The sequence below is a fragment of the Pyrgilauda ruficollis genome, unplaced genomic scaffold (assembly GCF_017590135.1).
Source record: "Pyrgilauda ruficollis isolate IOZ18807 unplaced genomic scaffold, ASM1759013v1 scaffold34, whole genome shotgun sequence".
Classification (NCBI taxonomy): Eukaryota; Metazoa; Chordata; class Aves; order Passeriformes; family Passeridae; genus Pyrgilauda; species Pyrgilauda ruficollis.
This window is the reverse complement of record NW_024524822.1, coordinates 136,689-161,753: the sequence shown is the minus strand read 5'-3', so window position 1 is coordinate 161,753 and position 25,065 is coordinate 136,689. Positions and strand designations below refer to the sequence as shown.

Here is a 25,065-nt window from a genome sequence, read left to right as displayed (position 1 = left end):
CTGAGCCCTGCCTGTCTCCCTGCTCAGGCTCAGCTCTCCTTCAACACGGACACGCTGTGCTGAGACCCCGAGGACAGCCGTGTTGTCAAGCCACCAAACCCTTTTGGCCTCTCCCCTCCCTTTGCCCCGTGGAGCGGAGTTGCCACAGCTGGAGCCACATGCCAGGGAGGACACAGTGGGTACAGCAATGCCTGGATGGACCTCGGAAGCCACCACTGGGGTGGCTATTGCCCCCTTCAGCTCTGCAGCAGCATCACTGCGTGGTGCTGGGGGCATGGTCCTCAACATGCCATGGATGGAGACTCTGAAGGGAAGGAAAGGAAAGGACATGGCTTGGTGCCAGCACTGCCAGTCCCATTCACTTTGGGGCAGAGACACACAGGCCTGTGAGCGGTGCCTTTGGACGCCCGTGTTGCACTCACTCTGGGGACCCTTGGCTGTGGGTACCTCCCCAGGCCTGGCCCTGTGGAGCTAGAAGGATGGCTGCTTCCACATCACCCCCGGCTGATGCTGCCCTGGGCACCACTGGGGCAGGTGCTCTGGTCCTTCACCCATAACCGATTTCTGTCACCAGCGGGATGTCACTGGGAGTCTTGGTGCCCACCCTGGGGTGTGTTCGCCCTGGCCCTGCCTGGCCTTGGGCACTGGTTTCATCCCCAGGCAGTAGTGCTGTTGCAGAGGCACGTGGCAGCACAGATATTTCACAGGGTATTTCACATGCTGGCACCAGCTGTGTCTCCCCTCTGCCCCTAATCATGTCCCTCACCCTCAAATCTCTGGTCCTGCCTCCTGCCTGCCCTCACGACTTGCTTTCCCTATCACAGGGCATTGCTGCAGCTCTGCCACCTTTCTGCTGTGTCCCCTTCCACTTCGCTTTTGCCCTGACACTTGTTCCTCAGTGTCCAGCCCTGTGCAGGAACCAGCTGCACTAGGTTCTTATTGTTGGGTCACTGGTGGTACTGGGAGCGGGGTTTCAGCACCCCAGTTTGGCTTTGGAAGCTGGTGGTGGGGGTGGCCTTAAGGTACGAGGTCGGGACAGTCTGGGTGGGTGCCAGCAGCCTGGTAGTGGTGCCTGGGTTGGGGGGGAGGGAAGGATGGACTGCAGTAGTTGTCACTGGCCAGCAGCGAGCACCCCCTCAGTCAGCAGTGCCCCTCCTTTTTGTAGAGGGTCCTGCTGCCTTGTCACCCACAGGGACCATGGCTGGTGTCTGCAGCTCTCCACAAGCTGCAGTTGTGCCCAGAGGTGGACCTGTGATGCTGACCCTGTCTCCCCGCTGCTGGGTGCCGCAGTCTTTGGCAACCCCCCAGGGTGGCTATGCACTTTCCTGGGGAGCAGCCTTGGTCTGTCTGCCCTGTGTGCTCTGATGCCCTCTCTGTCCCCCTGGCACAGGCTTGGCAGGAGGCCCTAAACAGCACCAGGCACCTCAGCTGGCTGCTATGGGAGTTGGGGAGAGGCTGGCTCTGGCCCCACTTGGGCACAGAAGCAGGGCCTGACCTCAACTGTCCCTATGCCCCCTGGTCCTATCAGGCCCATATACCACCTGCTATGGATTGTGATACAATTTACAGTATTTTCAATAGGGGGAAAACTGGGAGAAGAAGCTCTATTTTCAGATTTTTCAGACATTTTTTTTTTTTAATGGCATATGGGAAACTGGCTGGATCTGGGATGGGTTGGAGGGGACAGGAGGGCAGCCCCCACCAGTATGCCCCTGCTCCTATGCTGGCCACACTCTGCCTTCCCCAGGCAATATGGGGGACAAGCCAGCTCAAAGTTTGCTCTTTGCCTTCAGGGAGAGGGGATAATGTAATCTCTGAGTCCCCAGCTGTCACCTTGGTGGCACCCTGGGGCACCCCAGGGTGGGCAATGCTGCTGTGCTCTGGGCTTTATCCTTGCCCCATACCTGCCACACTACACTCTTGTTCCAGGTTCCTGAAGGGCACTGGCACCCCAGTCACAGAGTGTCTTCCCTGTCCACCCAGTGTTCCCCCTGCCACCATCGCTGTCATTCGCATGGCTTCTGAGGATCAGTGGAGGTGCCCATACAGCCTGGGTGGCCACGGTGGCCTACCTGCTATGGGCTTGGTGCTGCCTGGGCACAGTCGCTGTGCTAGAGTCAGTCCAAGGGTGGAGCGGGAAGGTGGCATCCCAGGGCAGGGGTGGTTGCTGCCTTAACACTGTTCACTTCATTGAGTTTGGCCCCGCTTCCAGCCTTGCCTCCCCCTCCACGTCCTTGGCCACCAGCCGCGGGCATGGCGCCAGTGCCATGCTCAGCCCCGGGCGTGGGGCCCCTGGGGGTGGGGACATCTTGGAGCTGCCTGTATATTGCTACCAAACAAAAAGAAGAAGAAATGTGAAAATAATAATCGTTTTAAATAAAAAATAATAACTGAATCTCTTGAGGCTGTGTAGTTGCTCATGGGGGGAATGGCAGGGCTGGGTGCCTGGGAGGGCCTGGGCTGAGGAGGAGAGTGGCAGTGCCCAGAGTGGGGGTGCAAGGTCCTGCTAGGGGCAGGGTGTGCTGGGGCACAGCACAGGTCTGTGCCCAGTGCTTGTCATCATTCAAGCAGTGTGGGGTGGTTGGGGGTACAGGCAGGAGTGGCAGCAGCTGGCAATGCCACCAGCTGCATTACCGGCCTGGGGCTGGCAGCAGCCACGGTGGCAGGGCCCCATGGCAGGGCGTCCTGTCTGTGCCATGGGGCCAGGCGTGGGTGGGAGCAGGTGCACCCCGAGGAGGAATGTGGGCTGGGAGGGGCTGTGGTTTCACCTGCGGCACTCACAGAGTGCAGCCAGCAGTGCAGCAGCAGCCGCCGCGCAGCATGGCCGAAAAACCCCAAATCCAGCTCTTCATCAAGGTGAGGGGGGTCCTCAGGTCAGTGCCCCAGGCCGCTGGTAGCTCTGGCAATCAACCCTGGCAGTGCTGTGGTGGGGTGGCTGGGCTGCCCCTGCCCAGATGTGGGGCACTGGGCAGGCAGGGGGGCAGACAGTGGGCGGTGGGTCAGGCACTGGGGAGGCAATGGGGCTGACAACGGGCAGTGGGGCAGGCAGGGGACAGCAGGCAGGTGGGGGACAGGCAGCAGGCAGGACAGGCAGTGGGCAGCTCGGGCTCTTCTCCAGGGCACACTGCTTGCTGCTTCCTGCCCTGCAGGCACAGGGGCTGTGGGGGCTAAACCTGGGGAGGATGGAAGAGGTTTCCCCCGAAAGCAGGTCCCAGCAGGCCAGCAACACAGCATCTGCCTGCACTGCCAGGCCCTTCCCAGCCCCCACCTGGCCAGGGCAGTCTGTCTGGCTGTGCAGGCCAGGACAGGGCTCACCTGGGATTGTGGCTGGAGTTGACAGGGCCACCAATATCTCTGTCACATCTCTGCTGCTGGACTGTCCTCTGCCACTGCCACCCCTGCTGCCACTACTGCTCTCAAGCCCTTGTCCCCCTGGCACTATGAGGCTGCTGCAGCCTGGAGGTCCTTGTCCCAAGGGGGTGCCAGGGCCAGCACTTGCTGTGCCATGTGGCTGTTCTGGGGTGTGGCACTGAGGTTCTGGGAGCAGGCAGGGGCCAGGAGCTGGCATCTTGCCTGGCATAGCAGATGCCATGGACAGCAGCACAGCTTGTCAGGCAGGGCTGGGGCATGTGCCCTATCATCTTCATCCTGTACCCTCTGGGGCAGACCCCAATGAGAACATGCCAGGGCAAAAGGGCAGCTGAGCTCTCCTTCTGTGCTACAGGCAAGCGAGGACGGGGAGAGCATAGGGCACTGCCCCTTCTGCCAGCGGCTCTTCATGGTGCTGCTGCTCAAAGGGGTGCCCTTCACCCTCACCACTGTGGACGTGAAGAGGTGAGTGGTAGCCCCTCACAAGGGGTGCCAGCCCTGGGGCCAGGATCATGTGCAGGGTGGGGGTGTTGGTAGGTCCTCAACACTTTGGGAAGGGATGTGAAGGGTGGGCACTATGGGATGCATGGAGCTTTTTGCACCTCCCCGGGTGACCACTGGTGCTTGGGGGAGGTTGGCAGGTATTTCCTTGGGCACACACTGAAGCAGGAGGGGCCTGAGGGCACCTGCTTTTGAACCAGCCCACCAAAACTCCCTTTGCCTGGGACGTGCACAGTATAAACACACACACACAGTGCCCTGCAGAACCCTGGACATGCCAGGCATCAGTGGTGTACCCATCTCCCACAGGGCGCTGGATGTGCTGAAGGATTTCGCTCCAGGTGCCCAGCTGCCCGTTCTCCTCTACAACGGCGAGCCCAAGACCGACACCGTCACCATCGAGGAGTTCCTGGAGGACCAGCTGGGCCCCCCCATGTCAGTGGCTGGTGCTGCCTTGAGAGGAGGAAGGGGCCCCCTGAAAGAAGGGCAGAACAAGCTGAGGGATGAGGGGGCTGACAGCACATGAGCCGGTCAGCCTCTCGTACCTGCCTCAGCTGTGCCCATATCCCCGCAGGTGCCCCAGTCTGGTCCCACAGTACCCGGAGTCAAGTCTGGCTGGGAACGACATTTTCCACAAATTCTCTGCCTTCATCAAGAACCCAGTACCTGCCCAGGACGAGGGTGAGGAAAGGGTGGGGGAGCACCCCATACAACCTCTTGGGTGCCACACCCCAAAGCTTAGCCTGGTCACACTGAGCTTTCCCAGTCCCCCCGCCCGGTCCACAGTCAGGTCTGTCCAGGCACTGCCCTCTCTATGAGGGCCACTGTGGCTATGCCAGGTCTCTGTGGGAGGGCAGAGGCAGGTGCCAGCCTGAGCCAGGTGGGAAGAGGCTGACAGGTGCTGCCTGGACACCTGGGCTGGGCTGGCAGGAGGCCACAGCAGAGCAGGGCTGTACTGTGACCTGGCCACCCTCCCTGCAGCTCTGCAGCGGAGCCTGCTGCGGGCCTTGCTGAAGCTGGATGAGTACCTGAATGCCCCTCTGGAGCACGAGCTGGCCCAGGACCCCCACCTCCGGGTCTCCCAGCGCCATTTCCTTGATGGAGACCACCTCACATTGGCTGACTGCAACCTGCTGCCAAAGCTCAACATTGTTCAGGTAAGCCACGGGTATCCCAGCACCATGCCCTTCTCCTTTCCCTGGCATCCCTATGCCCTCACTTTCCTCTTGGTACCTACAGCAAGCCCCTGCCCCTTTTCCAGTTGCTGTCTCAGTTCTGTGCCACCCAGCATCCCTCTCCCCAGGAGCCCTGCCCAGCACCATGCCCTCCCACAGATCCCACTCCTCTCTGCATCCTGAGTGCCAGCCCTCCACTGTGCAGTGCCATGAATGTCCCTGGCTCCCTGCTACCCTTCCCAGCTGGTGCCTGCCCTGGGGGTAGAGCCCTCCATGGCACAGTGTCAGGCAAGTCTCTCCCCGGTCTGTACCCGCAGGTCGTGTGCCAGCACTACCGCCGCTTTGGGATCCCCAAGGACCTGCAGGGCGTGTGGCGGTACCTCAACAGTGCCAGTGAGACCAAGGAGTTCAAATACACCTGCCCCAATAGCCAGGAGATTATACAAGCGTATCGTTCCGTGGTCCGGGCACCACAGTGAGCCGGGCACGTGCCCTGGTGGGTGCAGGGCCAAGGCTGGGGTCAGGCAGGAGGTCAGTGCCCACCCTGCCCCTGCCTGCAGGGGCTCAGGAGAGCTGCGCCACTCACACCCAAATTCCTTCCACTGGCACACAGGTGCTGGCAGCAATCTGCAGTGCACTCAGCCCCTCTTGTGCCACCCACCCTTCCTCACAACCAGGACAAGCTCTGTGGCCCCTCGAGCACCAGGATGAGGGCAAAGGGGGACAGCCACAGGCACCATCGGTGCCATAGCTGTGCCCAGCTGAGGGCAGGGGCAGAGCTGGGGACAACAACTGTGCCCTGCAGCCACTTGCACAGGCAGGCACACTGTGCCACCCACCTGGGCAGCAGGCACCACAAGGTGCCCTCACAGCCGCACCAGGTGTGGGGACCTGGCACAGCCATAGAGACCTAGGAACAGAGCTGGAGGGGAATAGCACAGGCAATGGGCACAGGTCAGCTCCCCCCAGAACTCACTATTAGGAAGCTCTCAACAGACTTGGGGGTTGTGAAGCAGGGAAAGCCCAAGATAAGCTTCAAAGTTCCTGGAAATCAATAAAAGCTTTGCAAGTAAGACCGGTGTGAGTCTGGAGTGACCACCCCAGCGGCTCCTCCCTCACAAGGGCAGGATGTACTGACATCCTCATCCTCTCCCAGTGCCCAGCAAGGCAGAGCCCACCCTCCCAGCTCTCCAGAGGGACTGGCCAGGTTCTAACGACACACCCATCAGCCCACTTGCAAAAAGCTGGCACGGAAGAGAATTTCTCTGAGGCCCAGACATCTGGGTTCAGCTGAAGCCCAAGGCTTCCTGAGAAAGGGAGAGGCAGAATGGACAGACACACCCAAAGAGACCAGCTGGCTAAAAACCCCTTTACTGGCAAGAAGCAAAGCACAGGTGATCTTTCCATTTCACAGTATCAAAGCTCTATCGAAACTCCACCAGTTTATGGTAAGTGAGGTCAGGAGCTGGTCCCTGCCAGCAGGGAAGAGCTGCAGGGGAAAAACCCACCATGCTGGTGTCCCCTCTGCTTCATCTGTTCCCCACAAAGGGGAAACTTGAGGGGTGGCTACCAGGTACTGCTGCCTCTGTTGTCTCCCTGGGTCAAGGCACTCAGCAGGCCCAGAACAACAGGGACACCTCCTCGCTCACACACAGGGGTCCATAGGGCTGTCATCAGGGCACAGGACAGCACCCATCAGGAGTCCTCGAAATTCACTCCAGATGGCGCCTTCTTGCTGGAAGGAGATGGAGGAAACATCAGAGTCAGGAGTCCCAAGCCCTGCTGCCACAAAACTTCAGAACAGAGCTCACAAGGTGCCAAGTGAGCAGCATCCAACCCCAGCACTGACCTTTTGAAACCAGGGTTAATGAGAGATTCCCCCGGTACTTTCCTTTTGGCTGGCAAAGCTGAGCCAGAAGCCTTACTCTTCCTGGGGCTGGGGTCTGCCTCGGTCGGGAACAGGCAGGACACAGATTACAGGTTACCCAGGAGCTCTGGCAGCCCTGCCAGTCCCCCCACGGCCAGGGGGAGCCTCTGGGAGCCCAGCCTGGCAGGACCAGCAGCCACAGAGGGCAAGAAAGGGCCAGACTTGGCCTCCTCTCCCAAAAGGAGCTGTGGATCCACCACAGCCTCCAGTCTGGAAGCACAGGAAAGCCTGCCCTCCTTCTGAGGTTGGCAATGCCCAGCCTTTTACCTGAGCTTCCCAGACACCCTGAGAGCCACCACACTAAGCCCTGCCCATGCTCTGCCTGGAAGAGCACCAGGACAACGGGTGGTTGCTGCTAGCAGCCAGAGCCGAGGGCACTCAGAGTGTCCTGGAGAGCACATGGATACAGGACAAGCAGCCTCCAGGAGGGAGAAGACAAAAGATTGCAGGAGCAGGGCAGATGCCCCTGGCAGTGCCTACCTGGCAGGAAGAGCTGCTGGCTCCGGGCAGCGTTCTTCTCGGGGCTGCAGGAAGATGCTGTCTCCACTGCTACTGAGACAGGAGCCAGAGCCAAAGCTTGTGACAACACCCCCCAATTCCGCATGCAACACTTCAAGCCTCCCCAGTGAGCTTCCTCCACAGCCAAACTGAGCCCCATTCTCCTCTCAGCACTTCCATCCAGACTGCTGCTGCTCCGAAATCTTTCCAGACCCCTCAGACAAAGATATCTGTAAGGTGACTCCCACACTCAGGATGCTAGTGTGGTACTGGCCATGAGGACAAGGGCTGTGTTTCCACACAGAGACACACCACTGTGTCCTCCCAGCCCAGGCAGGGTCTCTTCTGCCTGCAGAGGTCTGGTGCAGACCCCGGCCAGCTTTGAGAACGGGCCAGCACGAACAGGGAAGTGACAGGCAGCAGCTCTTCTACCGGGACCGGTGAGAAGAAACCACCTGGGGTGAAGCCCTCTCCTGCTGCGGCTGGACTGGGGCACCTAGGGCACCTTAGGTGGGAGTGACAATCCCGTGAAGGTGGCAGGAGCTGCTAGCCCTCCCCTCTTCTAAACCCACCACGGACCTTCCAGGCGCCTCTCCAGGCTCTCGATGCAGCCGGCCATGCCGAAGAGCAGCGCCTGCAGCTGGCTGCGCGCCTCGGCGGCGGGCAGCTGGGCGAGGGCCAGGGCCGGGCACTGCGGCTCCTCCGGCAGCAGCAGCGCGGCCGAACCCGGGCCCAGGCTCAGCGCGGCGGCGCCGTGACCGAGGGCGGCCCTGCGGGGAGAGGGGTAAGGTGAGCGGGAGAGAGGGGCCCCGGGCGAGGTGGGGCCTAGGGTGGGAGGAGCCCGGGCGAGAGGGAGCCCGCAGCGAGGAGGGTGCCAGGGCGGCGGCACCCACCTGAGCATCGCGCCGTGCTCCTCCGGCGAACACCGCTGCAGAGGGAGAGAAGGAGGAGAGCGCGTCCAACACGGCCTAGCCTGGGTCCAAATCCATCCCTGCCCCGCCGGCACCCCGGGTCTCAGCCCCGGGCTCTCCCGCCGCTCCCGGTCCCCCCCGGTACATACAGAGCCGAGCGCCGGGCAGCCACCGAGCTCCCCGGCCCAGACCTCCATCGCGTCGGTCACACTGCGGGAGGCAGCAGCTCAGGCCAGGGCCGCTCGGCCCCCCCCGCCCCCCCCGTGCTCCTTCTCTCGCCGCGCTCTCACTAGACAGCGCCGTCGGGTCCGCAGTAGCAGAGGAATCGGCCCGTCCCGGTTCGCAGCACATGAAACGGCCCTGCCGGTTCCGCCATGAGCACGGCGGAAGGGGCGGATCCTGCCCCGAGCCGGGCCCGACAGCCTCGCCATGGTGAACCTGGGCGTGCGGCGGGTGGAGGATGATGTGGCCGCCAGGCACCCGGTGCGCCCCGCGGGGGACGGGCTGGGAGGCCTGGGGGTGCGGGGAGGGCCGGCACTGGGGGGCCGGGTGGGCCTCCGGCCCTCGCGCTGACGCCTCCCCGCAGGCGCTGCAGCAGTACGCGGCCTGCCAGTCTCACGCCTTCATGAAGGGCATCGGCACCTTCCTGGCAGGTACGGGCCGGTCCACCCACCCCGGCATCCCCCGGGTTGTCCTTGGCCGCTCCCCGGGGGCAGCGGGGACGTCCCGGCCGTGTCCGATAACCCCGGCCCCGGTCTCGGCAGGCAGCGGGGCCGCCTTCGCGCTGCAGAAGATGGCTCGGCAGAAGCTGCCATACAGCCTGCAGTGGAGCCTGCTATTGGCTGCGGGTAAGTGCCCAGCCCGAGCGGTACAGAGAGCTGTTTGCCACTGTTATGGGCGCTCGTCTCTGGCTCCAGCCACCTCCCTGTGCCCCGGTCCCCAAGGCTCAGGAGGGTTCGCGGCAGCAGGTGCTGTCCCCACCGTGGTGCTGCTGGCACTCCCAGAAGCACCTCGGCCGCCCCAGCTGCAGGGTCCCTCGGAAGCTACGTGGTAACCAGAGCTGAGACACAGAAATGCTCCAACTTCTGGATTTATTTGGAGACAGGCAAGTCCCCACAAGAGCTCGCCGTGACTGGTGGGGTGTCTCAGCCCGCAGGTACAGTCATATCTCCCTACTGCTTTGCCTGAGCTTGTTGTGCCTGGTTCTTCCCTGCTGCAATAATTACTTTGCTGCTCCTGTCTTGTAATTTACCTGGTGACTGTGTCATTGCCAAAATCTCATATTATAAGTCCCACACTGGCACCCTGCAGCCAAGGGGTGGGAGCGGGAGCACCCGTGGTGGTTGGAGCTCCTTACCTGGTTTCCTGCCTCCCCTGTGCCTCTGTGCACCCAGCACAGTGGGTTCCTGAGCGGGGCTGGTGATGTGGGCTGGGTGCACTTGCTGCTGCCTTCTGCCCTGCCTGCTTTGGATAGTCACAAAAGCCAGCACAAAAGGGTTATTTGCTGGAAGAGGAAGGAGAAGGTAAGGGATGGAGAGAGCAACTGAGGTGTGGAGGGATTTGCTGCCCAGTAGGGTGGGTGGAATTTGAGGGGCATCAAGACAGCTGCTGCTGTACAATTCTTGTTGCTGCTCGCTGCTTTCTCCCATACATACCTTGAGCTCCCAAAGCTAGGCCAACTTGAAGAGGCTTTACGTGCTTCACCAAGGCTCTGTGGTTCTTTGCCCATGCTTGGCATACTCAGCAGGGTAGTTGGAGGTCCAGGGAACTTGTATTTTCTTGTTGCAGAAAACCTCCCTAGTGCAGAAGATGGGGACGGCACTACAACACTGCTGAGGAGAAACAGGTACGGTGACGTGGTGGAGTAGCCAGCAGAGCATAGCCTGCCGTGCTCGTGTCCTGCTTTCACTCCCTCCTGTCTGCCCAGCCTGATGCTGCCCATGCTGCCCTTGAGGGTGGTGGGCTTGGTGACACTTCTGGAAAGCTCAGAGGACTTGATCCTGCCAGAGGGAGCATGGTGGAGGCACCTCAGGGATTGCTGCCTGCCCCATGGCCTCTGCACATTGCACTGGGGGTACAATAAAAGTTGAGAGCTGAATGCACTCGTTGTGGATGAGGTGAAGGGCAGAGCAGGTGGTGAACATCAACCTGAGGCAACCTCTGCAGTGAATGTTGGAGCAGAGATCTCTGGTCCCTCTGTGGTGATGGCAGTCACAGTCAGCACTTGGATTGCTCTGAGACTGCAGGTGCAGACAGGTGTGGGCTAAGTTGTGAGGGCAGAGCTGTTGCTGTGCCACCTATGTTTCCTGAGCCCAGCCAGTCCCATGTCCCTTCCACCACAGCAGCAAGGCTTTTCATACCTACCTGAACAGGCCTGAGCTGAGTCCCACAGCTGGGTGGCCTCTGGGGTGTCCCCTTCCCCTGCAACAGAGCTGACCATGTGCCCAGGGCCCCTCTCTGCAGTGCTCACCTGTCACTGGCTAGTCCCAGATTGTCCATCCAAATCCTTAACTACTTGGCAAGGTATTGGTACTGCTTGAATCCCATGCACACAGTGGGGCATGTGGGGTTTTTCCATGTCAGACTCCAAGTCTTGACTAGGTTAATTGTCTGCTCTTGGTGGACATCCAGCTCTGATTCAGCTGCAGCTGAATTTCTTGGAAGAGGAAACCCAGCCTGAATTCTGGGAGCTGCCCAGGTTCTTAGAGCAATGTTTTAGCTTCAGGAACCAGAAGTGCCTTCTCTGTGTGAGATACAATAGACAGGCCCTGAACATCACCATGTGAGGGAATCCCTGTGCTGAGGAGATGAGCTTGGGGAGGAAGCTGGGCTTGGAGGTTCACAGCATCCTCTGAACTGAAATCAGGTTTTCCCTGTGCAGAGAGATGGGGAGCAGCCAGTGGAAGAGCTGGAAGCAAAGTGCTGCAGGGAACAGGTGTGTTGAGTCAAGCATGGCATTCCAGGAGTTCAGCTGGAGCAGGGAAGGGTGTTGGGAAGTGAGCAAACCCACGGAGCAGAGTTGGTGCTGCCAGCAGGAACAAAGAGGGCAGTGAGATAACTGCAGCTCCCTGCAGCCCCTCCTCTCTAGTGTTTGTGGAATGTGCAGGGCAGGGGGAGGCTTCCCAAAGGATTGGAGAGCTGGGACCAGTCCCATGCAGCTGCGATGTGCATCCTGGTGTCTGAGCTGCCAGTGACTGCAGCAGCAAATGTGAGCTGCTCTGCTGTTGCCCTTGAGCACCAGAGCTGGGCCCTGGCAGTGCAGACTGCTGGCAGGTTGTTTTGCTGGGGGCTGTGGCAGTGAGGAACAGTTTGAGCTGCCTGCTCCTGGCTTTGAGGTGACTGCACCTCCAGCATGAGGGGAAGCATGAGCTTGGTGACTGTGGCTGACTGGAGCTCCTCCTTCTCCAGGTGGGCCTGGGTCTGGCATGAGGTTTCCAGCCCACCTTGGTCTATTTGAGTTTGTCTCCAGGCTGGTAGAGCGCACAGAGCTGTGACAGTGTCTCAGCACTGGACAGGCTGCGAGGGCTGAGACCTTCAGGCAGAGCCTGACCTGTGGATGTGGCTGAGGGGCTTTGCCCCCATGGGACAGCCAGGCTGAACTGCCTGTTGCTGATCACAAGCCAGTGAGCCATAGCAGTGGTTACAAAGGTTTATTTCAGATTATTTTAAAAAATCAAACAAAACCAAACCTTCTTCATGTTTGCACATCCCTGTTCTTACTCAATTGGAAATGAAAGTGCATCCTCCTAGCTGCCTGGTGTGGGATGATGCCAGGCTCAAATCCCAGTGCAGAGCAAAGCCCCACAGTGCAGGAGCCCATCGGCTCTGTGCCAGCATGGCCATGCACGACAGAGCTGCCGGAACCGGGGTGTGCAGGAGTCTCTGGCTGTGGCAGAGACAAGTCTGGCATAGGAACCATGGGGGTAGTGAAGGCATCACCCAAAGCTGAGGCCAATGGAAATGCCTTCAGGAAGGTCAGTGGGGTTTGTACAACAAACCAGAAAGACAACGTGAGATTCAGGTGATGCCCAGAGCTCCCCAGGAGGCAGGGCTGATGCTCCAGGGACAGGCTAGCGAGGTTGGCTATAAGGACTAGTGTAAGTAATATTCCCCATTCATACACATACACATGAAAATTAATCCTCTTGTTGCTTGGGCTCATTGGCTCAGTTCAGCTCAGCTCTGGTGGCAGGAAGATGTCCTAGCTCTGAATGTCCCATTTCCAAACCTGCTCCAGGGTCCATCCCTGAGTAGTGCAGGGAAACATTTACGCCCTTCTCCCACAGGATCAGTGATCCTCTTCTGTCCTTCCTTTCCCGCAGCTTGAGGGCAAGGGGAGGGCAAAAGGACACAGTCATTCTTCTGGGATGGTGTCAGGTTTTGGAGGAGGACATTGAGCACTTGCCACATCCCAAGCATTCAGACCGTGGAGCCTCCAGCAGGTAGGATGGTGCTGGTCCTGCAGATATGGCCCACCCTGTCCCTGCCATCAGATTATGCTGGACTTGCTGTGCCAGAGCAGGCAGATGGCAGTCACCAGGGATGTCAGGGTGGTGACCACAAAGAGCAGGATGAGGATGACCCAGTAATTGTACAGCATACTTTTGTGGGAGTAGGGCTTCTCTGCTGGGATCATGTTGGTGAGGTTCAGCATGTAGCCCAGGGCCCAGCCAATGGAGGTTTCTCCTGCCTGAGGAAACAGCATGGCATGGTCACCATCCAGCCAGCACAGCTGCATGGGCCTCAAGAGACCATAGAATCAGGGAATCACTGAAGTTGGAAAAGACAGCTAAGACCATGGAGTCCAACCAGTAATGCCAGCACTGCCAAGGCCACCACTAAACTATGTCCCCAAGTGCCACATCTGCACATGTTCTAAATCCCTCCAGGGATGGTAACTACCCCAACTGCAGGCAGCCTGTTCCAATGCCTGACCACACTTTCCATGAAGTAATTTTTCCTAAAATATAACTGAAACTTCTCCTGGCACAATTTGAGGCCATTTCCTTGGCCTGTGACATGTTACCTGTGAGAAGATACCAACCCCACCTGGCTACAACCTCCTATCAGGGTGTTGTAGAGAGTGAGAAGGTCCCCCTTGAGCTTCCTTTTCTCCAGGCTGAGTCTCCCCAGCTCTGTCAGCTGCTACTCATAAGATTTGTGCTGCAGACCCTTCTGGGACAGCTTCAGTGTCAGCCCAAGGGAGAAAAGTGTGTGGGAACCCACAGCCCCCTTGAGCCTCTGCTTGCCCACAGGTCTAGCCAGCACAGGGACAGAGCAGTGACCATCTTGTGCTGAACTGGGTTCATGCCCTGGGAGTAAAACCTAGTATGCTCAGGCCAGTCCTGATCTCCTTGCACATCCCATAGCATGTGCAGACAAAAGTACCTCCTGCCCTGACGTAACTTCCCAAAAAGCCTCCGCAGAGCATTATTTGGGATGGCTGCTGTCTTGAGGGCCAAGGAAGGGCTGAAGGACCTGATCCCATGACAACCCCAACAGACAGCTCAGCTCATTTGTTTCCATCCTCTAGGAGATCCCTCCAAAAACTGAGAGTTCCATCCTGCCCCTGTTCACTGAGATCTTCCTTGATTGTGCTTGCCTGTTTTTCCATGTGGGATCATCTCTCCTGCGGGGTTCTTTGGCCTAACTCCAAAGAGATCCCATGGGATGGGGATGTATTTTGGTGCTACCCACCTTCTTCTGGAAGGCAATGTTGGGGAAGGAGTGGTTGTTGAAGCTGTAGCCTTTGGTGGTGAGCAAATACACAAATGTGCTGACAGCACAGTAATCTGGCAGCCTCTTTTCCAGCTTTGGGGCTTTCAGGAGCAGCTGGGTGTGATGCACAGAGGGAAAGAGAAGAGAGGTCAAACCAGCAATGGCCAGGCTTGTGTCTGTGGCCTGAAGCTCAGGGTAGTTACATCTGTGAGGCCAAGGCTACCCCTACCCACCTGAGCCCCCTCCCAGTCCCATGTCGGAGCCATCAATTGCCTTCTCCCTAGTCCATTGGTGCCAGGAAACCCAGTGACCTCCAAGGGCTTCTCTCAAAGCCTGGGTGATACCCCACGTGAAGCAGCCCCCTCCTTCCCATGGTGCCCAGGGAGCCCACCTCACTCCAGCTGGTGGCACAGATGGTCTCTGCAGCATCCTTCAGGTCGCTGGGCAGGTGCACGGGCCTTCCCATCACGGTCTGTATAAAATCCACCGTGTAGAAGAAGGCAGAGAAGGCCTGATGGAGGCAAAGGAGCAGCTGTGAGACAGGCTTGGAGTAAACTCTCTGACCATTAGCTGACACTCTGGCCAATGTGGTGGGCACCAACAACTGCTGTTACAGAGCTGGGGGTCTGATTTTGCTGCCACCTGATGCTGGGGAGCTGCCCAGCAGCAGCTGAGTCACCACCCTCCTCTTATGGGACTTACAATGAAGTTTCCTGAAACCTTTGGCTGGAAAACACCATCAAAGGAGCAGCGAGAGAAGGAGCAGTTGGTGAAGTCAAAGAGCTTGCTGACATGCAGAGTGCAGAGGTTCCCGTTCCCAGTGCCGACCAAGGTAACAGTGGTGTTGAGGGCAAGGCTTGGCCTCTCCTTCTCCGTGCAGGGGCTGTCGTAGATGCTGCTCAGCAACAGGCTCTTGTTGTAGCCCTTAGGCCAGCAGGGATGGGAGACAGTTTCTTGATAGTTTTCAGCCTGCCGGAGGAGGGACACATGGGGTGCATGAGCTGTGCATAGCACAGCTCCCGTGGAGCTTGAGCAGCCAGACACAGCAGTTGACAAAAGTGTCTCAAAATGGCTTGGGGTGTCTTGGCTCAGCCAAGGGCTGCATCATCCAAGGGAGATAGTATGAGAAACCCCGGGAACATAGGAAAGAGTTGGGGGCAAAACCCAAGTTGGTTGGTAAAGGTGTACAGCTGGTCCAGGGCTGAAGGACAGAATAAACACCGAGCTGAGGGGCAACTGTGACAGCCAGCATCCACATCAAGCACACACTGTACCTGGAGGAACTTGGAGAGCAGCCTCTTGAGGACCTGGTCCCTCCCATAGCAGAGGAAGCTGTGCGTGTACACTTTGTATGCCTGGCCATACAGCTTCAGCATCACCTCGTTTCTGGGGTTTTCAATTGTGTCCCTGGTTTCAAAGGTGATCTGTGTGGAAGCACCTCCAAAGTCCATGGCCCCCAGGGTCTTCTTCTGAGGCTGGATCCATTCTCCGAGCCATCCACGCTAAGCCAAGGAGCACAAGAGCAGGCATAAGTGTATGGTGAGCTGCCCAGCCACTACAGCCATCCCACTGGATGTCACTATCCTCTGCCCACCTTGATGAAGTTCTCCAGGAGATAGTTTGCAGTGACCCAGCCAAAGACCCCTTCCTCTTCCCCTGAGAGGATCTTTGCTCCCCGGAAATCAAAGGGGTATGTCTTCAGCGTGGCTGCTACAGCTCTGAGGACAGCGTCCGACACCTGTGGGTCCGCAATGCTGTGGGCCAAGTGAGAGGGCGGTGTGACAGACCTGTGCTGCAGAGCCCTCCCTGTCCCAGTGGCCCTTGAGGGCCAGCACTGCCATAGCAGGGCCCAGGAGAGAGGTGAGCCCTTGCATGGGTACTCATAGGCATGTCCCAAAAAACCACTAGCTAATTCCCCTCGTCTCTGCTGGAGGAGGCAGGTAGCAGGAATGAAGTGTGCTCCTCTCTGCTGGGACAATGGAATGCATCCTGCCTGGGCTGAGTGAGGGGAGCACAACTCCCCCTGTGTGCTTTTTGAGGGGTGATTATTCTCACTGTCCCATCAGGCTGGCAGTGGGTGCAAGGGATTTTCCTCCTAGCAACCAAAAAGTCTGGGTGGGTTATCCTGGTGCTGGCCCCTCCCGCAGCCCCTACTAGCACTGTGCTGGCTGTGCCCTGCAGAGTATATCCTGCTCTGAAAGGCAGGACCACTTTTGCAGGGGACACAGCACTGGGCAGGTGGGTGGTCAAGAGCGTTGCCCAGCAAAGGGGCAACACTTCAGCCATCCTTCACCACCTCCACCCCTGCTGTGTGTGGCAGGCTGGCATGTCAGAGTGGCACAACAGGGCTCCCCTGTCCCCTGTGCACTCACTTGAGCAGGCGCATGCCAGCCGTGGCGCCCAGGTAAAGCGGTGTGCCCGTGTGCTTCTCCTTGGGCACATCTCTCAGGGCCTGGTTCAGGCAGTGCTCCAGGCTTGTCCCAGCTGCCAGAGGGTTCGAGCTGTAGCTGGAGATGCCAGGACCTGTGAAGAGGAAAAAGCATTGCTCCCTGCTGGTGAGGGGATGATGCTCAGTGAGAAAATGCCTGGTGAGCAGCTTTGCCCCTTCCAGGCTGTCCAAAACGCAGTTTTCTGTGAGCATGGAGCCATCCGGGGTCCAGCCACATCTCTGCCCACACTGCATCCTCTGCTGGCTGACAGTCTGGGAAAGGTTGATAAATGGAGAGTGAAAAACTGACCAGGGCTCGTCACTGGGCTAGGCAGGGAGCTGGATTGTTCCCTGGTGGTTCAGTACCTACCAGGAAAAGATAAACCACAAGCATGCACAGATGCAAGCCTTGGGGGGAGGTGGGAGACATTTTAGGAATAGAGCTGAACCCTTTAGAACGTCACTACACTGGTGAACACAGAGGGAGGCAGCTGGGCATGGCAGGGGCACTCACACCATGCTGCCCTGCCACAGGGATGCAACAGACACCGCCACCAGCCCCGGACCAGGGCCAGCCCTTACCCTCCACATCACACATGCCGTGCTCGCTGACCACCCCGGTGTCATTCTCCTTGTCTGCGGGCCACTTGTAGACGAACATGGCGGTGTGGGAGGACCCAGCGTCCAGCACGATGCCGTACTGCAGGGGGAAGGCAGTGGGTCAGGCCTGCAGGCTCCAGCCCTTACCAAGGGAAGACACTGGGGCTCAGTGCACAACCAGTCCACACTCCTACCCTGTCAGTGCCCAGCAGCTCCGGAGCATCATCTGGCAGAGGTAGGCTTTGCTCAGCCCAGCCTGGCACTGCTGGGCCCACACCTGCCCAAGGAGGGCACTGCCTGGCATGTGACTGGGAGTGGGATACTGGCCATTCTGGAATGCTATTTGGAACAGCACAGGGACTCTGCCTTTTTGGGTAAGGGGACCCCCTTGAGTGCAGCTCAGGGGGCTCCTCCCCCACTGCAGGTTACCATCACTCCTGGCTGCCTGCTGAGCCATGCTAGCCGGTCCCTGGGACTGGTGGTGGGGAGAGACACCTGAAATGGCTCCTCGGGATGCTCTTGGCCAAAGAAGGGCAGCCAGGCCCCTCATCCCTCCTGCCCTTGTATGGCTTGGCTATTCTCTGGCTATAAATAACCCTGCTCCTCCTGCCAAACAAGGTTACCCAGCTCCCAGGGAGGGGACACCATACATGCTGCCTGCAGCACCCCTGGGCATGCCCCTCTGCCTGACCCCTGCTGCCCATGGTTTTGGGATTGCCCGTGCTGGCCCCCACTGTGCCCCTTCAGGGCTGTGAGTATAGGGGGAAAGCAAGGCAGGACCCAGCACCACTCCAGCTGAGCATCTGTGGGGTGAAGCCATCTAAGGCTTAAACCTCCTCCTCTGAGTCTCTGTCTCCTGCCCTGCCCAGACTCAATAGAGCCAAGGGCTGGAGTAGGCAGCTCCTCTCCCTACCTGGCTCTGGAAGCCACCCCAGCCCTGCCTGCCATGGGTGCCCCTGTCCCTATCACCTGGTTTTCACCAGCTCAGGCAACAGAAGTGTCAGGGACACTTGAGGTCCCCACTTATAGGTAGCCTCAATTACACCGTGAACTCATGGCCCTGCACCAGTGGTACCTCCTGCTCCCTCAGAGAACCATCTCACATGGGTGACCCTCCCAGACTCACCCTGTGATTTGCTCATGCCCTGGGCCAAAAGCTACAAGCCAGCAGAGAATCCCCCTCTGTGGCCAGGCTGAAGCAGTGGAGTAGCTTCAGCTCCTGACAAACACTGCAGAGAGAAGGAAAGAGGCTGACAACTCCCCCACAACACCTCTCCCCAGCCTCCTGGGCTGGGTGCTGGGGTGAGTGCTCCAGGCAGGCTTAGAGGGGTCTCAACACCCTCTTTGCCCAGCACATGGCACCCCAGTCCATTCTCACCAGAGCAACCTCTGCCTTGCCTTGCCTCCCTGGGGTCCCGTGGTCACCCCTGCATCCCCAGATGAGCAGTCACTGACCAAGCACAGGGGAGTCTGAGGAGGGTCCAGCCCTAGGGGACCCCCCTCTGTCCACCTCAGTGGCACATGTGCCCACACACCCTGTAGTCACCATGCAAATGTCTCCAGTTTGCTCACAAGGCACCGCATTACCCCAAATATCACCTGGAGTGACACTAGCAGGAGCAGGGTGACAAGGCTGTCCCAAACAGGAAAGCATCGGTGGGTCATCCCCAAACCCAGGGCTGAGCACAGCCAAGACCCTAGGAGTAGTCTCCAGCCCAGAGATGCCATGGAGGGGCTGAAGTCCACTGAGAGGGAGAAGGTTGGAGACAGGGATATCTACATGGTGGCAAGGGTTGAGAGGTGCTGGAGTATGAAACAATAAGGATGACCTGCAGTGCCAGGGATACCTGGTGCCGCCCACCAGGAATGGGGTCAGCGTGGGAGGGGGATGCTGGGAATGCCAGACACCCCATGGCAGAAAGGGACATGGCTACATGGCTGGCTCTAGGGTGAGCAGGGGGAGACCCACCACCCGTGACAGGGCGAAGGCTGGTTCCCAGGGTTTCTCCCTGTGCTCAGCAGGGCTGGCTTGGTTGTGCCCCACTTCCCATCCCATGGAGAGCTCATACCAGGATGTATTCATGGGGCTGTACATAACTGGGGTGGAGCTGCACACGTAGAGAGGTGCACAAATGTATGTGCACATGTACATGCATATATGTGTGCATGTGGTCTACACGCTGCAGGAGTGCGCATGTTTGTGTGTGTGTGCATGGACATACAAAGGTGTGTGCAGCTTCAGGTGTGGATGCAGGTATGTGGGGTTGCTTACACGTGGGTGTGCATGGGTGAGGAGTGCATGCACATAGGTGTGCCAATGCGTGTCTGTGCACACATGCACTTAGGAGGGGTGTGTGCATAGGTGTGCATGGGCACACATAGCATGTTGCGTGCCCAGGGAAGTGCAGGCAGTGAGAGGCAGCACGGAGCCTGCACCCAGAGCAAGTCCTGTGCAGAGGTGGCATGTTGGGGTGACAGTGGCACCGCTGGGGCAGGATGCAGAACTGGCTGTGCCATGTAGGCACTTTCTAGTGCCCTTTGCTGCCAACACTGTGGGTCGGGGTGGGGGTATCTCCTCTTGGACCCCCAGCCCACTGCCACCAGGTGTGGAGTGGTGAGTGAGGGGCATCCCATGGGTCCCCCAGCCTTGGTGGTGGCAGCAACAGAGCTTGGCCTGGCTGAGCTAAGGTGCTGCAACACGATGGTGCTGCCTCTGCAGAGAGTGCCTGGTTGACTGCTGCCACAGCTCACCCCACAGCCACCGCAGCAGGAGAGGAGTCACCACAGCCTCGTGGCAGCCCTTCTGAGGGCACAAGGTTTGGCACCCCAGCTTGTCCCCGTGGAGAAAACGTCCTTGCCCGGGAGTGGTAAGCAGGGGTGGGAATTGTGCGCATGGTGCGTGAAGGCACCGAGGCAGACATGGGCAGCCTAGTATGTTCCCAGTGATGAAGAAATGTCATCTCCTCCAGTCCCAAGGGTACCTCACGCCTCCAGCATTCACACAGAAATCATGAATGGGATCACCTACAGTGGTGTGCAATGGTGCCAGCCCCTGGCCCCAGATCCTGTCCCTGTCAGCTTCTGTCCCTGCCTAGAACCTGGGCTTGGGCATCGGAGCCACTGCATTCCCCAGAGCAGAGTGCACTGCTGTGTGGGTCTGGGTCACGGCTGAGCCATGGGCATGGGCAGGTGGGCTCCAGGGGCCCTACAGGTGGGAAGCCCCAGGAGGGAGGATAAAAGCCCACCCCAATAGTGATGTGCAGCCTAAGTGCTGCCCTCAGCTCTGCCAGCTGAGCTGCCCTGTGTCTGCTAACAAGTACACTGCAAATGAGGGCTGGGGAGACACAGGGATGACCTGGCGCACTCCCATGCCAGGACCTGGCTCCCATCTGCCTCGGCATGTTTGCCTACTGGTGCCCAGGGCTTTGGCAGGGCCTCATGCATGTGGGACAGTCCCCAACACCAGCATCTCCTGATGGCACAGGGATTTTTCTAACAGAACCCTCTGAGCAGATCCTGGCAATGCTGTAGGCAGAGGGGACACAGAGGGGTCTCCATTGTGGCCCCACACTGGGACAGTTTTCCAATGCCAGCCCTATCTCTGCTGCCTCCTAGGTCACCCATGGTTCCAAGGGCTCTGCCCCAATGCAACATCACTCAGGCCAGCCCCAGTCTCGGCTGCTCAGTCCTGAAGCCCCTGCAGAGGGGGCACAGAAGACAGTCATGTTCCCAAAGGCCATGAGTAGTGCTTAGGGCTTCTGATCAGTGTATGGCTCTGCCCAGGGGAGGAGGCAGGTGGGGACACTGAGAATGCCCCATGTGCTGCTGCCTGGCACTGTGCCCCATGGCCATGCCCAGGATTCCAGCCCCCATTCCACAGACCCTCCAGGCTGTCCCATGTTGCATGAAGGGCTCATCCCTGGCCTCCCACCATTCTGCCTCTCTGAAGGATGGTGAGGTCATGCAGCACCCAGGTTTGCAGTGAGTTGTGACAGGTTTCCTTCCTGCTGCAGTAGCCACAGGAGCCACAGGATGTAGAAATTGCCAGAGATACATTTGCCAAAAGAAAGAAAAGGGCTGTCAAGAGCAGGCAGCAGCTCTGGGCAGTCAGGCCTTGAGCTCCACTGCAGACCCATGAGGGAAGGATCAGTCCCTCAGCAGCAAGATAACTAATCCAGGGTGGTTTTAGGGGTTCATTCCATGCAAAGGAGCTGGAAAGGGAAAATGTGGAGCTGTAGCTCAGCAGTGAACAGCACTATCCAGCAGCTAATGTGGACTGAGTCAGCAAGGACCACATCTTGTCCAGGCCATCAGAAGATGTGCCCAGGGTCTCCCATAGCAGGACTGACCTCTAAGCCACGTGGGCATCTTTTGGGCTGAGTTCAAATAACAGAAATTTCTGCATTCTCAAAACAGCACTGGGTTTTGTGTGAAAGCAGCTCCTCAGCACCTTCCTGGTGCCAGCCCCATGGGAACAGGCACTGCTGGACACCAAAGCACACACCACGCTGGACCTCATAGCACTTGGCACGTCCAGGAACCCGGAGTCCCTGGGCCAGGCCTTGTGCAGAGCAGGGTCAGGACCCAGGTGGGTGTTCAGAGATGCCTGGCCCCAAACCGCAGCAGTGCCTGCAGACTAGAAGATGCTAGCACTCAGAGGGAGAAAAAGCACCAAAAAAAGCACAAGGAAAAAAGTTTTTGGGAATTCATTTGGTTTAAAACCAAAGGTCCATTTTGGAACCAAGAAGAAGAAAGGCTTTCCAGGCTGATCCAAGTGCTACATATGGGGGTCTTGGTACCTATCTAATTCCTCCATGTTCCAAAAGATAAAATGCACTTTGAAAACAGCTCAGGACACTGTCCAAGATGCCCCAACATGTGGTAACAGGTGGCCAAGAAAGCTGTCACAGAGAGGGAGTTAAAAATTGGTAGTTATACTAGGAGCAAAAAGGGTCGTCTTGGCTAAGCCAGCTTGTCTTCTCATTCTGGTCTTCATTACATCTGACAAACCCAGAGAGAAGGCAGCAGCACATCTGGCATGCAGGCTGGCTCAGAAAGTTTCCAAGTAAATTGCTTGGGATGAGAAAAAGGGAGTGTTAGATGAAATATTTTTCAGGACAAGAGCCTGGGACTATTTTAAAACAAAAGACTTGTCCTACAAAGGAAGTACTTGGCCAAAAGAAATTGTTCGGGAACCTCTTTCATCATCCGAATTTACAATGAAAAAGGAAAAAAAAAAAAAAAAGAACTCCCAAACTAATTATGTCTTATTATTATGTATTCAAATGCAGCTTGTATTCAAAGGAAAGTACATTTGTCACCCAGCAGCACTGGCTCAGGCAATGCAGTGGAGCCCGGGGAGATGCCGGGTTGTGCAGGGAAGCCCTGGCCCAGGCAGAGCAGCAGCAGATGCTGACTCGGCAGCCCTGACCTGGGGGCCGCTATCTTTCTGTGTGTCCTACAGATTCCCGTCCCAAAGCGCACGTCCTAAGGCACAAGGGATGGACGGCCGAAGGTCCCGCAGCCGGGGTCCCGCAGCGGAGATGCCACGCTGCGGGTCTCGCCACTGGGGCAGCTCCGTCCCTGCGCACCCGCCGGGCGCTGCTCCCTGCGACCCTCCCCGCAGATGAGGGACCCCTGAGCCCCGGCGCCTCCCGTGACGCTGGGGATCCTCTGGTGCCGGCGTCTCTCCCGCAGCAGTATTCCCGCACAGCGGGAATGCCGTACACCGACGTGCCCACGGCGGCTCCCCCGGCCCCCGGCAGCCCAGGACCTGCCGGTGCCCCCGCGCCGCCCCGCTCACCTTGAAGCCCGGCGGGCCGCGTGTGTCCCCAGAGCCGAGGAGGAGGAGGAGGATACCCAGCAGGCAGCCGAGGGCCAGGAGCAGGAGCAGGGCGGCCAGGCGGCGGGCCATGGCGCAGCCGGGCAGGTGAGCGGCTCGGCAGCGGCGGCGGCTCCTGCCGCTCCTCCTCCCCCGCCTCCTCCTCGCCCGCCTCTCCCGGCTGAGTCACCGCCGCCCCGGCCCACCCGGGCGGGACGCCGGGCTCCGTGGCACCGCGCGGGGCGGCCCGGGCTGCGAGTCCTGCGGTTGCCCCGGACCCGCACTCAGATCTTCCTGCCCTCTCTGCCCAGACCGATCTACCTCCCCCAGGCACGGTTCTTTTGCCCCGGATCAGCCCCAGCCCGGCCCCTCAGGTACCGCCCTGGCCCAGAATCAGCTTTGTCTCTCGAGCATCACCGTTACCGGCAGGGCTCAGCCCAGTCCTGTCCTTCTTCCCTGGGCACAGCCTGTGTCCTTGGGATCAGCCCCATCTACCCCTCCGGGCATGGTCCTTGACCCCAGGCTCAACCCCATCCTGCCCCCTCCCTGGGGCTTAGCCCTTAGATGGATTCAGTGGGATGTGGGAACATCCTGAGATGCAGAAAAGCTCCAAGAACCTCTCATCTACAATGATTAACAGCTGCGGCTGTATTCCTGCTTTTAATCATCACAAGAGCTTCGTGACAGCCCTGAGGAGCCCAGATGTATACTGAGGCTGTTTTCAATATGGTCACAAGTGAAAAATGTGATGCATTTGCATAAGGAGGAGTGAGCCAAAGGAGGTTTGGTTCCTTCCTCTGAGAAGGACATTTACAGCTTGCTTACACAGTGGGATACAAAAGTGAACAAAATAATAAACAAGGAGAGAAGGCTGGAAGTCACGGCTCCTAGAGCAGCTGGGTTGCAGGCTGCGGGTCACAACCTCACACTGAGGGTGTGAGCTGAGGCTCCTCACAACTGCCTACTCCTCAATACTTTCTTGAAGCAAGGAGCTTTCCTGCTGCTCACAGCTGACCCATGCACAGCACACATCACACCATTGCAACTTCTGCAGAGCTCCCTGCCCATCACTGTGGTATTGGGGCACAGAGGTGCTCATGGGGCTAAGCCTTTGCCCAGGGCTTGTGCAGGAACCTCCAGCCCTGATGCAACACTACTCCATTGCACAGGTTCTGCAGCTGGAGGTCCCACAGGGCATGAGCTCCAGTGCTGTCCCCACCTTCACCCTGGCAGTGCCCATCACTGTGGAGCAGGACTTCTCTGCAGGACTGCTGTGTTCAGTCTGTGAGTCTGTTTGCAGGGGTTTACCTCCTCACTTCAATTCAATAAGCACTTAACCCTGGAAAATCCATTTTAATCTATTCCAAGACATTAGTATATTAATTTATGGGAAAAAAATTATTTGCTTTTGCTGCTGATTATGCCACAGGAAACCACAGTCCTGTCCCTGAGGCTCAGCACAGCACCATTTCCGCTGCCTTTCTGCCTTCCCAGGCTGACTGTTGTCAAGTTTCTAAGGGAAAATACCTGCCTATTACTGACTCTTCATGCTGCCCATCTCACCTTCTGAGGCAGTCATCTGCCATCCTGCACAGTGCAACTGCACCAGGGATTATCATAGCGAGATCTTTTCTGGATTGCACTTAATCCCTTTCTCAAACCTCCTGCTTCACCTTTAGATGGACAAGCAATGAGGTTTTCAAAGACTAAAAAAGAACAACAACAACAAAAAAATCTCTTTTCTGGATGGTGGGGAGCAGAAACAGGGTTAGATGAGCCCTGTGGGAGTAGGGATGGTCCCCTTGCTCCTCACCCTTCCTTTGGTTTTGGGGACTTTGAAGCAAGTTCCTATCTGTCAGGTGGTCCTTGTTGTGATGGGACCCATCCTGGGAGATATAAGTGTCCTCCATACCCTGGTCCTGTGCAGACTTGGCCATCCTCTTCCCAGACTGTCCATGGGTGGCTTTGAAAGGAGGGCTGACATCCCTTCCCTCCCCAGGGTGGGCTGCTCCTCCTCTTCATGAGGTCACATTTGCCACCCTCTTTCCGGCTCCAAAGGGGTGGGAGCTGAGGTCTGAGGCCTGAGGGACTCTGTGCCAAGCCCTGGGCATTCACTG

General features: G+C 58.3%; 5 protein-coding genes across 14 annotated transcripts in view; 3 read left to right on the top strand and 2 right to left on the bottom strand.

Moving 5' to 3' along the window:
- The window catches only part of ABCA2 (ATP binding cassette subfamily A member 2), a 34,166-nt gene extending 31,771 nt beyond the window's left edge, over window positions 1–2,395 (top strand). For all 7 annotated transcript variants that reach the window (XM_041474834.1, XM_041474830.1, XM_041474832.1 and 4 more), the window contains one exon: window positions 28–2,395. In XM_041474834.1, coding sequence (XP_041330768.1) covers window positions 28–63 — 36 coding nt within the window. In that variant the 3' untranslated portion in view covers window positions 64–2,395. The remainder of the gene's footprint in view (window positions 1–27) is intronic.
- Window positions 2,396–2,811: 416 nt separating this feature from the next.
- On the top strand, window positions 2,812–5,524 carry CLIC3 (chloride intracellular channel 3). The gene is made up of 6 exons (XM_041474970.1): window positions 2,812–2,856; window positions 3,725–3,834; window positions 4,180–4,305; window positions 4,445–4,551; window positions 4,852–5,027; window positions 5,363–5,524. Exons 1-6 carry the CDS (start codon window positions 2,821–2,823, stop codon window positions 5,522–5,524), a joined length of 717 nt encoding a protein of 238 aa, XP_041330904.1. The 5' UTR covers window positions 2,812–2,820.
- Window positions 5,525–6,400: 876 nt separating this feature from the next.
- On the bottom strand, window positions 6,401–8,812 carry PAXX (PAXX non-homologous end joining factor). Of its 3 annotated transcripts, XM_041474964.1 has the most exons (7): window positions 8,672–8,757; window positions 8,531–8,591; window positions 8,364–8,398; window positions 8,050–8,240; window positions 7,453–7,521; window positions 6,895–6,988; window positions 6,401–6,780 (listed from the first exon to the last, which is right to left on the bottom strand). In XM_041474964.1, the coding sequence occupies exons 1-7, from the start codon at window positions 8,755–8,757 to the stop codon at window positions 6,741–6,743; spliced, it is 576 nt and encodes a 191-aa protein (XP_041330898.1). In that variant the 3' UTR covers window positions 6,401–6,740. The 3 variants fall into 3 exon arrangements, with proteins under 3 accessions (XP_041330898.1, XP_041330899.1, XP_041330900.1); XM_041474965.1 differs by lacking the exon at window positions 8,531–8,591 and having other exon boundaries at window positions 8,672–8,812; XM_041474966.1 differs by lacking the exon at window positions 6,895–6,988.
- On the top strand, window positions 8,765–10,479 carry TMEM141 (transmembrane protein 141). 2 transcript variants are annotated; one of them, XM_041474968.1, is made up of 5 exons: window positions 8,765–8,864; window positions 8,968–9,034; window positions 9,146–9,229; window positions 9,412–9,537; window positions 10,170–10,479. In XM_041474968.1, exons 1-5 carry the CDS (start codon window positions 8,811–8,813, stop codon window positions 10,247–10,249), a joined length of 411 nt encoding a protein of 136 aa, XP_041330902.1. In that variant the 5' UTR covers window positions 8,765–8,810; the 3' UTR covers window positions 10,250–10,479. The 2 variants fall into 2 exon arrangements, with proteins under 2 accessions (XP_041330902.1, XP_041330901.1); XM_041474967.1 differs by having other exon boundaries at window positions 9,406–9,537.
- Window positions 10,480–12,016: 1,537 nt separating this feature from the next.
- Window positions 12,017–23,374, bottom strand: ENTPD2 (ectonucleoside triphosphate diphosphohydrolase 2). Its single transcript, XM_041474963.1, has 9 exons — window positions 22,931–23,374; window positions 17,110–17,227; window positions 16,472–16,622; window positions 15,694–15,853; window positions 15,374–15,601; window positions 14,802–15,068; window positions 14,491–14,610; window positions 14,079–14,213; window positions 12,017–13,071 (listed from the first exon to the last, which is right to left on the bottom strand). The coding sequence occupies exons 1-9, from the start codon at window positions 23,039–23,041 to the stop codon at window positions 12,871–12,873; spliced, it is 1,491 nt and encodes a 496-aa protein (XP_041330897.1). The 5' UTR covers window positions 23,042–23,374; the 3' UTR covers window positions 12,017–12,870.
- Between the last annotated feature and the right edge of the window lie 1,691 nt (window positions 23,375–25,065).

Bases quoted from the DNA above. Each gene is read 5' to 3' on its own strand.
- CLIC3 (XM_041474970.1), top strand. From the start codon at position 2,821: ATGGCCGAAAAACCCCAAATCCAGCTCTTCATCAAG. The intron at 2,857-3,724 runs GTGAGGGGGGTC...TCTGTGCTACAG, and splicing joins AAATCCAGCTCTTCATCAAG to GCAAGCGAGGACGGGGAGAG. The intron at 5,028-5,362 runs GTAAGCCACGGG...CTGTACCCGCAG, and splicing joins CAAAGCTCAACATTGTTCAG to GTCGTGTGCCAGCACTACCG.
- PAXX (XM_041474964.1), bottom strand. From the start codon at position 8,757: ATGGCGGAACCGGCAGGGCCGTTTCATGTGCTGCGAACCGGGACGGGC. The intron at 8,399-8,530 runs GTATGTACCGGG...CTCCCTCTGCAG, and splicing joins GCTGCCCGGCGCTCGGCTCT to CGGTGTTCGCCGGAGGAGCA. The intron at 8,241-8,363 runs GTGGGTGCCGCC...CTCTCCCCGCAG, and splicing joins GAGCACGGCGCGATGCTCAG to GGCCGCCCTCGGTCACGGCG.
- TMEM141 (XM_041474967.1), top strand. From the start codon at position 8,811: ATGGTGAACCTGGGCGTGCGGCGGGTGGAGGATGATGTGGCCGCCAGG. The intron at 9,035-9,145 runs GTACGGGCCGGT...CGGTCTCGGCAG, and splicing joins CATCGGCACCTTCCTGGCAG to GCAGCGGGGCCGCCTTCGCG. The intron at 9,230-9,405 runs GTAAGTGCCCAG...CGGCCGCCCCAG, and splicing joins GAGCCTGCTATTGGCTGCGG to CTGCAGGGTCCCTCGGAAGC.
- ENTPD2 (XM_041474963.1), bottom strand. From the start codon at position 23,041: ATGGCCCGCCGCCTGGCCGCCCTGCTCCTGCTCCTGGCCCTCGGCTGC. The intron at 17,228-22,930 runs GTGAGCGGGGCG...TTCCCCCTGCAG, and splicing joins GCGGCCCGCCGGGCTTCAAG to TACGGCATCGTGCTGGACGC. The intron at 15,854-16,471 runs GTGAGTGCACAG...CTTGGCCCACAG, and splicing joins GCTGGCATGCGCCTGCTCAA to CATTGCGGACCCACAGGTGT.